General features: G+C 36.8%; 1 protein-coding gene and 1 long non-coding RNA gene across 5 annotated transcripts; both read right to left on the bottom strand.

Annotated features, from left to right (window-relative positions):
* Positions 1-22: 22 nt before the first annotated feature.
* On the bottom strand, positions 23-5,298 carry LOC130989632 (probable mitochondrial saccharopine dehydrogenase-like oxidoreductase At5g39410). Its single transcript, XM_057913661.1, has 2 exons — positions 4,593-5,298; positions 23-817 (listed from the first exon to the last, which is right to left on the bottom strand). Exons 1-2 carry the CDS (start codon positions 5,268-5,270, stop codon positions 86-88), a joined length of 1,410 nt encoding a protein of 469 aa, XP_057769644.1. The 5' UTR covers positions 5,271-5,298; the 3' UTR covers positions 23-85.
* Positions 5,299-11,284: 5,986 nt separating this feature from the next.
* LOC130989658 (uncharacterized) lies at positions 11,285-14,150 on the bottom strand. 4 transcript variants are annotated; one of them, XR_009090708.1, is made up of 5 exons: positions 13,685-14,143; positions 12,843-12,903; positions 12,296-12,365; positions 12,013-12,112; positions 11,285-11,749 (listed from the first exon to the last, which is right to left on the bottom strand). It is a non-coding gene; the product is annotated as an uncharacterized LOC130989658 (long non-coding RNA). The 4 variants fall into 4 exon arrangements; XR_009090709.1 differs by lacking the exon at positions 12,013-12,112 and having other exon boundaries at positions 12,843-13,173; positions 13,685-14,147; XR_009090706.1 differs by lacking the exon at positions 12,013-12,112 and having other exon boundaries at positions 13,685-14,138.
* Between the last annotated feature and the right edge of the window lie 292 nt (positions 14,151-14,442).

Below are 14,442 nucleotides of genomic sequence, written 5' to 3'. Positions count from 1 at the left end.
CGCAGACAAACATAAGACCACAGACTTTGACAAAAATTAGTGTCGTATGTGTGGTGTCATATCCAACTTATTGCAACACGTATGATCAAAGCTTAGATGAGGCAGGCAACAATGTTTCGGAAGAAAGGGCTCTCTTGGAGATGAAATCAAACGATATCCCGTTCTCCTGCAAGCGTTTCTGGAGGTCTGTCGGGCCAAACACGAGCCCGGGCGTATAAACTCCCCCTTTAGGCAGATTATCGCGTTCCTCCAGCAGCACGAGAGCGCATTGAAGCAGCACGATTGGGGTCGTCAGATATCCAATCTCCGGCCCCATCACCCTCGTCACCACTTCCGTGTCGGGCTTCTTGTCCCCCTGCGACGCTAGACTGCCGTCCGAGTACCCCTGTCCCACGAACCACATCTTGAAGGTAGCACTCGCGACTTCCTCCTCGGAAGGCCCGTTGTTCCTGAACCATCCGAGGCTGAAGAACGAGGGGTACTTGAGCAGAAGCCATCTCCCCACTTCCCCCACTCTGCTTTTGCTCAAGTTCCCCAAGAATACAATGAGCGTGATCATGGGAAACAAGCCGAGCAATGATTTTGAGCCTAGTTTTATACCGAAATGGGCTGGCTTGGCAGATGACCAGAAGTCCTCCCTCTTCTTCACATGCTCGACACTCTCGTTCCCACCGGGTAAGCCGTGGGGGTTTTCAGCCAATGTGGCCTGAGTTCTTTGCACGACGGTAGAGTCCGCTGATGGGAGGCGTAAAGCCCAGAGGCCGAGCTGCTTCTGCTTCTCGATGGTGAAGCCCTTCGGAGGTGCAGCTCCAGGAATCTGAAATTTAAGATAAGATTGTTGAGAGCTTAGTTTTTAAACGAGGGAAACCTGCAGCTGCTACTCGAGACTGATAAATGCATTTCATAGTTCAGATCACAGCTATAATACACACCATAACAAAATTGTGACACAATTTTACTCTCACTTTATCTCTCACACCCGCGCATACCACATGAGATCCTCTGTCCCATAATTTAGTGTGTACCATCGTGTACCACTCTTAATTTATTATACTAATTTATAATTATATTTTCTTCAATCTTCATATATTATGCTTTAATATAATAGAAAAAATAATTAACAAGGGTTCACTCATCCAATTAGGGTTTATAATAATTTTTTTATATTTATTTGAATTAATGATTGATTATTTGGGTTAATTAATTCAAAGTTAGGGTATATAATTTTTTTAAATTTCAATTTTTAATTATAAATATCAATTAGAGTTCATAATTGTAGAGGCTAAAATCTACAATTGAAGTTGACGTCTGCACGTCCGGATAGATTGGGCACTAGCAACCTGTCAACACAAGAATACGTAAGAGCCCTAGGTTGAGCACCGGGTGGGGGTGTCGACCGTAGAGCCTCCGACGCTCAAGTCAGTAACGGAATAGCAAAGCGGAATTATAAATGAAATTAAATGAGAGAGAAAGACAGGCTGGAATGTGTGGTTGTTCCAGGCTGTAGGCGGCATCGGAGGGTGAAAACGGTGACAGTGTGTTGTAATAGTGGAATATGGGAGGCGGAGATAGGCCAAGTTGGCTATTTCCGGCTCGGAAGAGCAATTAGCGTGGCGGCGGAGTAGAGAGAATTCAAGGAGTCGAGAGCAAGTAGGATTTTTCGTCCCCCCTTATGATCTAGTCTGGATGTTTATATAGGAGACATCCAGCCGCTAGGGTTTTTACAGTCTGGCCCCATCAAAACCCTCATCCCTCCGGTTGTTGCGATTTGGACGGGATCATGAAGATCTCCCTCTGACTGCATCAGCTTGGTGGAAGACGTCTTTTTAGGGTTTGACGGCTGGGAGGCCTTATAACCTTGTCAATCCAGGTTGGCTATAACCCTTGGGCCGCATGCGATATATCCAGCTTGGTTGTGGATTTAAGTCGATCTATAGCTTTTCGGGCTAGACGGACCAGTCCGTTTGACTAGTTGGGCTTTTTAGGATTGTGCCAAACTGGCAAGCTAGCTTGGTGGGCTTAGGCCGAATGCAGCCCGACTGTTTAGACAATTTGGACCTAAAGTGGATAGTCAACCTGGGTCGATCCAGGTTGATCCTGTGATGAGTATAATTTCACTTATTGGGCTAGACGACAAGTTTTCTTAAATAATTGGGCCAACCTGTTAATGATCCAAGTTGGTCCGAGGTCTGTCGGGCTGGACTGGCCGGGTTTGTTCGGCTCATTAGTCCAGCTTGGAATGTTAATTGGGCTTGAGCCAAGTTGACGAATTTTGCCCACTACAATAATATAATAATATTTTTTATTTTTACAACAAATAATTATAAAATAAACAAATTAAGAGTGGTACACGATGGTACACACTAAATTGTGGGACAGAGGATCCCATCCGCGGAATGAGATTCAGTGTACCACACTTTATGTCTCACTTTCAATTTTATTTATTTTCTTATATATTATTTCTTCAATTTCAACTTTATATGCTTTAGTTTAATTTTGTGATTATTAACTAGGGTTTATTCCATCAATTTAGGGTATATAATTATTTTTTATCATTTAATTTCACTTTTATTAGCTAATAATAGGTTGATAAATTCAAAGTCATGGTATATACTTTTTAAAAAATCTAATTTTTTAAATAAAAGTTAAATATAATTCATAGTATCATAATAAATTTTATTTTTATCAAAAATATTTTTAAAATAATAGATATAAGCATGAGATACAGTGGCACACATAAAATTGTGGGACACTGGATACATACAAGCCTCACAATTATTATTATACTACTTTAATTATTAATAAAATTACAATTTTCAAAGAACTAATTATAAAATATATTATCAAAAAAATATAGTTATGGCTAGTTTCACATGTCACAAAAACAATTACACTTTTAAATATCACAAAAATACTTATGTCTTCAAATGTCACTAAATTGATTTTTTTTTTAAAAAAAATTGTTACAACCAAAGAAAGGAAAAAACTCACTCACACTCTAGCTCCTAAGGTGACTCGAACCCCGACCTATTGGTTGGAGGTGAAGCGTCTTACCAACAGACTGCGCTTCATCGTCGTCACTAAATTGATTAGTAACGTTTCATTATTTTATCACACGTAGAACAATTATCCAACTACAACATATCATAATTTTAGTGGTATTTATAAATGTACTCCCTCCGTCCACCAATATGCGTGTCTTAATTTTCTTTTTGGTATGTCCATCAATTCGTATCCTGTCCATTTTTAGTAATTATTTATACATTTTTTAATCGATGAGTCCCAATGAACAATACATTTTTTTCTCCACTCAACTAATAAACAATACATTTTGTGGGTTTCTTTTACCACTCAACTAATAAATAATATGGGTCTCTTTCTCTACTCAACTAATAAACAATACATTTCTTCTTAAAACTCTTGTTTCCTCCCCTAGGTCACGAATTGGTGGATGGGGGAGTATAAAATTAAATTGATAGGATAAAATATAATTAAATAATCAATCCAGAGTGATAAATTAATAAGTATTCAATTAGATTATTAGGGGATGGGGGCTGCATTATATCACGGGTCAAATTATTCAAACAAGACATTTGATCAAATTAAAGAGTAATGGCCTCAATTAGCCCTTGTTATATAAGAAAAAGAAAAAGTGTCTATCCAAATAAAAATATGGAAAAACTACCATTTTTAAATGTAAATATACAATTATACATTTAATACAGTTACACATTTTTTCGCAAAAAAAATGTGTAATAACGTAAAAGTGTGTAACAATGTAAAATACACTGTCACGCACTTTTTCAAAAATCGTGTAATAATCACGAAAATCGTGTAATAGTGTATTTTACGCACTTTTTCACAAAAGTGTGTAATAATGTAAAAATGTGTGATTGCGAAAAAATGTGTAACTGTGTATTTTACACTGTTATACACTTTTTCGCTTCTAAAAAGTGTGTAATAGTGTATTTTACACTGTTACACACTAAAATGGTATTTTAGTCAGAAATGCTATTATTTCCATATTTTCTGTAAATACACGAACTTTTTATATTTTCTGAAATTTAACATGACTTTTATTCTTAGCCCACAAATACACGAACTTAACATTTTTTCTGATTTTTGACATGGACAAGAAAAAATTCTAATTTATTATTAACGTGAAGGCCGGTATACCATGTCATTCACTCTCTAATCAAAATAATGAATCAAATTACTCAATTCAAGTGCATATTTCGTAATCCACGTCATGTATTTCGGCCTCCACCTCAACAATAAATACAGTTTTTTCATGTCGGTGTCAAAAATCAGAAAAAATGCTAAGTTCGTGTATTTATGGGCTAAAAATAAAAGTCATGTTAAATTTCAGAAAATATAAAAAGTTCATGTATTTACAGGCTAATAACCCTTTTTATTTGTATGATTCGAATTTCCTATGACTAAAAGGTTTTAGCTACATTAAGGTGCCGCCTCCAAATTAAATTATATTATCAATCATATTTTATCTCTCGCACTAAACACCATTATATATATAAACTTAGTTAGAGCGGTTGCATGCATGTAACATAGTAGCATCAAATTTATGAGCTTACTGCGGGCCGGGCCCTCCTCAGCCTAGACCGCCGCAACTCCGCCAACTTATCAGCGTTGGCCACCCCAAGAACCGCCGATTCGTACGTCCCGAAATTCAGCACAATCCTCTTGTCCGACTCCAAGCTCAGATACGCCTCCACCCTGCTCGGCGCCGACGGCCCGACCCAATGCTTCAGATGAAATAGCAGCCCGATCTCCGCCGGCACAGAGTCAAACCCGCAAGCTGAGACCACCAACGACCCATTCTCCACCGCCGTGTCGTGGTAGGAAGCCTCCATCCTCTCCATGAAATCGGGCTCGCCGCAGATGTCCAAGTAGTCACAGCCCGAATCAACGCACGCCGCCACGACGGGCTGCCCGTAGAGGCGGAACGGGCCGACGCAGTCCAGTATGATCCTCGCCTGGGACGCGAGGCGGGCGAGCGAGTCCGGGTCTGAAGTGTCGGCGGTCAGGAGGGGGATCTGGGGCGGCGGGTTCGAGGCCGAGGCCCATGCGAGGGCCTCCGATAGCCGCGACGGGCTTCGGCCCGCCAAGGCCAGGGATTTGAGGGGCGAGTTGGGAGCGTGGAGGAATTTGAGGGCTTCTCGGATTACGTATTTTCCGGTGAAACCGGAGGCGCCGAAGATGACGACGTCATAGGTTTTGGAGCTCCGGACGTCGGTATTGATTCCCGCCATTTTCAAAGATTGCAGGGCAAGGCCAAGGCCAAGGGAGCGGAGTTTTTTTTTAAATCATTCTCGGGTTTTATATGTGTCTTGTTGTGTGTGTGCGCGCCTAATGGGATAGGGTGTTCCACCTCTAGATTTAGAAGTAACTCGTATTAGCAACCGAGTTAGGATTTTGTTTAAAAATTAACATTGCAACCAAAAATGATTTTGCTAGAGCTTAGACGAGTATTATATGAAAACTATGTCATATTCTATTGTATATAACAAGGCATTATTGTAATATGTAAAATATATATTATTGTATATAAACATAGTTTTAAAGGAAACATTATTGTAAACATAAAATTATTATTATAGAAAAAACATTATTGTAAAATGTAGTAATTTATTTGAAAATCAATGTTGATCATCCATCAATCTAGATCTCACACACCCACACACACACATATATTATAAGTAAATGAGCAAATTTATTTATATATTATATATAGTGAAACATCTTCAAGGGGACATCCAAGCGATACGAACTCTTGTATATAAGGTATAGGGTTCAAACCTCACCGCTCCACAGTCCCCCTTGTCCAAAAACAAATTGCAGATTTTATTTTCAATAATTATCACAATTAATGCAAATGTTACAATAGCATAATCCATGGAAAATTTATTAAAACAAATATATATATATATATATTACTTTTTATTCTTAAAAAAATTATAGGAATTCATGACAACTAAATATATTACTCTTTTTAATTCTTAAAAATTAAATATATAAATATATTAGTTTTTTTTCTCTTACAAAACAATATATTAGGTGCATTCTTCATGTTTAGATACATTTTCGCTTTAATGAAATAAAGATTGTCAATTTATGCTTATATATTTTATTTTAAATTTTCATATTTTACTTCTAAAAAATATTACCATATATTTCAAATTATTAATTTTTACAATCATCATAATTAGAAGACATACAAATATATAACTCAATTATCTAATGCATCGCATGGGTGGTGTACTTGATTTATTAAGCTTTCTCATTTGTTTCACATGTTCATTCCGAAGATTTTATGATATTGATTAGTTTCTAATAATCATATGAGATTATATGATATATTTTTCAATCTTTTAACTAGGCATTTTGAATTAATAGCACCACATTATACAAGTTGCTACATGAAAATTTCAGGATTTTTTATTTTCATGTTAGAGAAATTTGGGATCCCACATCTACTTTCATTATATTTCACCAATTAAAATTCAAATAAAATAATATAATTTGAATCACACATCTACTTTTCATTATATTTCACCAATTAAAATTTAAATGAAATAATACAATTTGAATCCCATATCAATTTTGACTTAAAATCTCACATCAATTTTTTCATAAGAGTTCACCGATTCAGGACCTAAAGAAAAAGATACAATTTGTAAGAAGATAGTTTGTTCAATTTAATATTATTGTGGAAGCAAATTGTTTCTTTTAAATTTATATAATTTTAATATTATGCTGATTTAAGGAATTCTATATATTATTAATTTTATATAATTTTAATACAACACACAAAATAATATATATTTTATAAATATTTTAATACATTCTATCATATATATAAAAGATGTTTTAATCAAACACATGACACATTATTATTCGGTATACTGTACCGAAAGAGCCCTTAATTAGCATACTCGTAATATAATTAAATGATATGCCGTCAAATGTAAAGTTGTCCTTGAAGTATAAGATTTGTTTACATTTATGTGAAGGCCTATGAGAAAATATTACTCGTATTAGATGTGATGGCCTACTCAATAAATTATTTCGGCACCTATACTTTTTGCCGTTTGTCAGACGGGACCACGAAATAACTTCACAGACAACTTGACAACTGAATTTAAGTTGTTGTGTAAATTCGGGACGAGTCAGGTACCCTACCTACAAATTACAGATACTCGATCAATAAAATCATCCAAAAATATTATCGTAATTTGTCTCGCATTGCGTATGCAGATATTTGAATACTCGTAGCGAATATTCAATTACCCGCTATTTTTTGAATTCATGCAAAGTGAGGGTATTTTATCTCGCAAATCGCGGATACTCGACGCGCAAAATGAGGGTACTTCATTGTGTTGAGTCGTTGACTGTTGTGTTGAAGTGTAGAGTTTTGAAACTATTAAATATTTAGATTAATAGATTTAATTTGAACTTTGAAGAAATAAAATAATTATAATAAAATTGATAATAAATATAAATAAATTAATTAATTCAATTTAAAAGCAGGTATGCGGGTATCCACATTACCCGAACTGAGTACCGATACCCGATTTTTTATGAAAGATAATACCTGCACTCGACCCTCTTTATGATTTGAGAGGGTATCGAGTCGGGTGAGAATAATGCCTGATATCCTCTACCCGAATTTACACCCCTATTCGTTGAGTATATAGCAAAATGGCTAAGATGTGTGTTGATAGTCTTGTTTTACAAAAATTGATTTGCTTGTTATATTCTTTCATATAGATTTAATTTAAGGTTAATTGTGTTATTTAAAATTATATAATTTATCAAAAAAGACAATATATGAAAATGGCCACTTTTTTTTAGTAAACTTAAAATTTATCCACTCAAATAAAAATTTAAAAAAGTACACATTTTTTGTGTTAAATGACTAAATTGCCCCTAAGATTAAAATTAAAAAACTACCCACATCTAATCCCTATGTTCTCGGTCTCTCTACACTCTCTCTCTTAGTTTTCTCTCTGTCGATCTTCCTCTGCCCTCACCGCTGCTGATGACGGCAGAGCTGGAGGTATACTCACCACTGCACCGCCTTCGTCATTCGCCCAAGCGTTGCTCGGGTAATATCAATGAATAAGGGAAGCTTTGCTCCAAAATTCGACGGTTTGAGGTTCATTGATACTCTGGTGACGGCCCACATGTGAAATTATTTCAATGAGTATTAAAATTGAGTTGGAAAAAAAAGTTATAGGTTCGTGAGTGAGAATGTTGTGATGCTGTTGAACATGTCAAGTATCAATCTATACAAATTGTTGGGTTTTCAAATTAATTGATTTACCCGTGGTTGGTAGTTTTCCAAGAATAATAAATTGCAGCGTCAAGTCTCTCCTCTCTCTATATGTACTCTCTTCTCCCTCTCTATATATATATATATCGGAAAATTGAGGCATATTGAAAAATAATGGGTTAATTACGCCAAAAACCATGAACTATACCCTTTTCCATGAACTTTTTTTTATCAAAAAAAATTCCCTGAACTTAACGTGTTGAACAATTTTTCCATGACTTTCAAGAATCCCAAATTGAGTGCTGACATGGCGTAGCCGGCGGTGAAAAGAAACGACGTCGTTTAGTTGGGGGTAAAACGACGTCGTTTTGAGCCAAAAACCTCTCTCTCTCGGTTGGGGGTCGAACTCGCCACCGTGGCTGGTGGCGGTGGATCTGCGAGCATGTCAGGGGAGGCGGCAAAGCTACAGGGGTGGTTGGTGGCGGCAGATCTGCGAGCTCAACCATGCCAGGGCTAGAGGCGGTGAATTTGCGAGTCCAACCATGCCAGGGGAGGCGGTGGAGCTACGGGGGTGGTTGGTGGCGGCGAATCTGGTGATGTTGGTGGTGGAGGGCGATGGAGAGAGAGGGAGCAATGGCGAGAGAGGAGGAGGTGGCGTGAGTTGAGATGAATGGGAAGATAAGGTTTGATTGCATCTGCTGAAATTGGGAAGATAGCGGCGGTGGAGGCACAGTGGAGCAGGTATGGCGGAGGAGGTAGAATTTTGGCCGCATCTGCTGAAATTAGGGGCAGCGAGCACAACAGTTGCGGCCCCTTCGCGTCCCCGTCTCTCATGGCGGGTCTTCGTGATGATGATGGTGGAGGGCGGTGGAGAGAGAGAGGGCGGTAGAGGGGGTTCAATGCGGTGGAAAAGGATGACGACAATCGCTGATTTGAAGAGGGTGGCGGTGCAGGTTTTGGGGAGGAGGATTTTGGGGATTTCTTGTGGACGATCGGAAACGAAGACGGCATAGCTCTTCGGAGGCGGCGCGAGGTCTAGAACGGCGCGAGCACAGCAGCGGCGCGAGGTCTGGAACGGTGCGAGGTCTGGAACGGCATAGCTCTTCGGGTCTGAGATCGAGCGTGGTGATCGTCGCGAAGGAGGAAGACAGAGGTGGTGGTCCTCGGTGCTGCTTCGCCGGAGGAAGGCAGCGGTCCACCGGCCGACCTGGAGGAAGGGGAGGGAAAATAATTGATTTTCTATTTTTTTGTTTTTTTTTTCAAGTAGGAGGCCACGTCAGCTCGGTATTACCATGTAGGCGTCATGTCAGCTTGGTATTGCCACATAGGCGCCAACTAAGACCGGACCTTCACCGGAGGTAAAAACCGTGGAAAATTGTTCAGGCGTTTAAATTCAGGGAATATTTGATAAAAAAAAATAGTTCATGGAAAGTTTGGAAATCGTACCAAAGTTCGTGATTTTTCACGTAATTAACCTTATTTTTAAATAAATATTTAATTTTAGAAAAAATATTTTTATAAAAATATGATTTAATTGATTTATATATTTAAATATTATAAGAGGGCATGTATATTTTTGGACTTACGACACCGATCAAAACTCGAAGTGATATAAGAAATAAAAATGGTGTTTTTCTACTACAACAACAAACAAAAATTAGTGTGGTATACAGAAAATATCATAGACAATCGGCACCTAAGACACTAATCGAAAACCAGTGATACTAATGATACAACAACAGATTATATGCTCTCAAAGACCATAGGCAATGTCTGTTGTCATAAATATCTACTAGTGTGTAACCCGTCGAATTTCGACGGGTATCATTTGATGTTATAATTTATATAAAAAAAAGTAAAAATTATTTTTTAATATATTTATAAATTATGGAGATTAATCACTAAAAAACTGTTAATATAATATAGGTCTACGTTACACATGAAACTAAAATTAAAAAATAAATAAAAGATGACTTTTATAATTTATAAATAACTTAGTAAAACGTATATTCGAAAAAATTATTTGTCACCCACTACTATTTGCCCCATACCCGCGATCTGCGGATACCCGCCATCCGTTACCCGTGGCTTGAGAGGTAGGAGCGCTGCTGCTTCTCGGCATCGACATCGTGCAATAAACCACCCAACAAATAAATCACCACGAAACTGCAACAAATTTTAGAGAAAATTTCAACTTCTTGTACACTACTATTTGCCACCCATACACGCGACTCACGGATACCCGCCACCTGTCGGGTATCCACCAACCCGCCACCAGCCACTCGCCATTTTGACGGGAATTATTTAATGTTATAATTTATACAAAAAAATGTGAAATCATTTCATAATATATTATAAAATTTGAATATTTAACAATAAAATAAATGTTAACATGACATAAATCTAAATGTATGTCAAACTAAAATGACTTAGTGAAACATATATTCAAAAAATACGAAATGAACTTGAAAAATAATGCATTATAAAGTAAGAATTGTGTGATCCAAAAAAAAGATAGATAACAATTGTCATTGAAACAATTAATAAATATGTCACATAAAACAAATATTGTCTAAACAACACTAAACGTCTTCTTCCTATTTTTATTTGGAACAACTGTCTTTAAATTATTTTCATAGACATAATATTTCCACACTACTAAGAGTTCAGAGATGAATTTTTTAATGTCTGAGATTTCCTCTAGCCCCTGCCTTCCTGTTATTATCTCAACGTCTTTCATTACTTCCTCTGCTATCCATCCTATCATCTTGGGGTCAATACATTTTTATTTTATAAGAAAATGTGTGGCAGAAAAAACTATGATGCAGAAATGCAAACTATTACAGATGAAATCAATTAGAGTTCCTGAATTCTCAAAGAAATGATTGGTATCGCAATAAAAATCTGAAATATTTAATGCTTCAACATTCAAATGGAGCATGAAAATGCATATCCCCCCTCCACACTTTTTTTGTTGTCGAATGACACATCTCACATAATCATCATCAACTAAAAAATCATACAATAAAAAATTGTACGTACATGTAACTTTGTAAAAACAACAATGACCAAAATCGAAAGATTAAAGATTGAGTATCCAAGAGCCCACAAAAATCGCCTCTTTTACAATGTTCCGCAAATTGATAACAATGATAGAAAACTTTCCCTCTGAATCTTCACTGCTTGTCCTTTATTTAACCCATCTAATGAAGAGTTCACCTCATCAATATGTTCTGTTGTCTCCCCGAACTCTCGAGTCTCCATGGATGTAGAGGTAAGCTCTATATTTAACCTGGATCCAAATCCCTTGATTCCCTCTTCTTCTTCTTTTTCTTCTCTACAACCCATTTTTTCCCTTATCCTTCTTATGTGATTTCACAAAAACTTCAGTATGATTTGCTCATCCCATTTCAACCATGCTTTATTGATTGTAGAATCCCTAAATCCTGAGATGATCTTTTGCCAAATGTATCCGAACCAACAAAATAAAATTCATCAATATTGATTTAATATGTAAATCAAATAAAGTTGAATCTTCTTTCATAAAATAAAGTAGAAGAAGGTAGAAAATGCATAGAAACACATAATTGATGAATCCACGGAAGATGCTATATTTATCACAAAATAATACAAAATGAAAACTTAGTACTTGGATGAAAAAGACATTTGAATTAGGAAAATTTGGATGAATCCAACTCAATACAGTCAATTTAACTCACCCTTTCAAGCAGGAAGCTGAAATATATTTAGTACTCAAAGACAGCAGCACAAACTTGACATCCTGAAAATCTAATGTGAGGAGCCTCTAAATTCCCTAACCTGTGGTGGCAATTTGGACACACATGTATAAGACTAAGATGCATCGTCTTAATAGTTAATAATAAAGTTAACCAAATAATATAAGCAAAACACTACTAATTCATAATAAAGTTAATCAAGTAATAGCAAATCAAACATAGTCTTAATAGTTAAAACTTAATAAAACACACTAAAATGTTAGACCTCTTCATTCATCATCCTCATTCTCCTCCTCTTCTTCCTTTTCCCTCGTATCTTCAATCTTCAATCCAGCCTGTCCATATTTAAATTGAAATCACCCATCGAAAATCAGCCCATCTTCAATCGAAAATCAGCCCCCATATTTAAATTAAAATCACCCATCAACACCCATAGAAAATCAGCCCATCTTCAATCGAAAATCAGCCCCCATATTTAAATTGAAATCACCCATAAACATAAATTAAACTTCAATCGAAAATCAGCCCCCATTAACACCCATCTTTCGAAAATCCAACAATTAAATCGAAAATCAGCCCCCATTAGTTACCCACTGTCAACCAACAGATGGATATGATATATCTAAAGTGAGATTTATATCACAGGAAAGCACTAAAAACAAACATCAATATTACTACGAGTACATGATACTCTTAGTTTATCCATCATTCAGAGCAAACATCTCTATTTCTTTTAGCAGATGCATCAAGCAACAAATAATATTGGAAGATAAAAATTCACCTACTGGAAGTAAAATGTTTCTGAAACTTACCAATAAGTTCTCTTGCAATCTCATGCTCAAAAGCCTGAAGAATTTCAGGAGCTGGAATATCCTGCAAGGATCAGTCAAGATTAACTATATAAAATACAACTGAGAGAGAGAAAACATCCACACTGTCAAGCAGACAAAACTAATGAAATATAGCCAAAAATGCATTAAGATGTCAGATTATATAAATAGAAGCTCCAATGATATATAATACTCCAATATACCCCTCCCTTTTAACAGATCACATACTTACAGACACACATTTATTTTCAGAGAGACGGAAGCCTCCTCCTCCTTCTTGGCGGCATCAGCGGGAGTAAGAAATTAAGCTTACCTTGAACCAGAACGAACAGTGGAAGCCGCAAATCACCGTTGATTGACTGTAAAATTCTTATCATTTGAACTAATGAATTTATAGCTAAAACCTATATTATTAAGTTTCCATCGTTAATTTGTATCTAAAATTGATTGATTATTGATTGATAGGTAAATCATATAATCGTATAGCATAATGATTCTTTCCTAAATTTATTCTTTCTAAAATTCACACTAATCATTCCATATTTATAATAATGAAATATAATCTTTCCTAATAGAAAATACTTACCATGGCTAATCAAGATAATAAATTCACAGCCCGTCGACGAATCAGCTGAAGCCGCCATGATAAGACTTACCTTAAATTCAAATGTAATCTTTCCTAATAGAATAAGTTTCCATTGTTAAATCTAAACCCTAAAAATTTACTGACTATTGACGCAGAGGTAAATCTTTCCAAAATTTGATCTTTCTAAAATTGAGCACTAATCATAGTCAAATTTAATCTTTCCTAATACAATACTTACCATGGCGGATTGTGGCGGCGAATCAGCCGGAGTGCAGATCTCCGACGGCGAGACTTAGCGTGACAAATGCGTCCGGCGGCGGTGGATGGGAAAGGCGAGCGGCGACGTTATCACCGAGACGTATTGCAGCAGTGATTGCACATTTCTTGATGCTGCAGAAGGCGTCGTCATTTTTCTATGCAATCAGAGTTATATCGTCTGTCCTACCCAAAATCGGATCTTACGTGTCAGAGCAACGATTAAATTTCTGGGATCTTTGTAAAACCCTTGTGCGCGGCGAAGAGAAATGTGGGAGGCAGATCACAGATCTGTGAAGGGAAAGGTGGGGCCGATGTATGGAGATGGGATGGGGCAGATCACGGCGGGAAAAAGGGGCGGGGTAGTCCGGCGAAGCAGATTGCGGCGGTGGGGAGGGAGCGCCGGTGTTTGGAGACGAGAGGGCAGGGATTCCAGGGAATGGGATTTGGGAATTAGGAGAGGTGGTATGTTATGTGATGTATAATATAATAAATAAAATAATTGTTGGGAACCTTGTGGAATATCCTAACCCTTGTTTTGATGATACCAAAATTCATAGGACTTAAATGTAATAGACTAGAATCGTTTTGAACTCAAGTGTTAGAGTTCGTTTGTAGTTTAGTTGCGGTGTCGAAGACTGAAGAATGAAGACTGGAGTTACCAACTGAAGTGTCAGTTGAAGAATCAGTTGAAGACTGATTATTTAATGCGCGCCATAGACTGATACTAAAGTAAAGTAT

This window comes from Salvia miltiorrhiza, chromosome 6 (assembly GCF_028751815.1).
Source record: "Salvia miltiorrhiza cultivar Shanhuang (shh) chromosome 6, IMPLAD_Smil_shh, whole genome shotgun sequence".
In the NCBI taxonomy this organism is placed as follows: domain Eukaryota; kingdom Viridiplantae; phylum Streptophyta; class Magnoliopsida; order Lamiales; family Lamiaceae; genus Salvia; species Salvia miltiorrhiza.
Note: the sequence above shows the minus strand (reverse complement) of the source record. Positions and strands in the feature narration are given on the sequence as shown.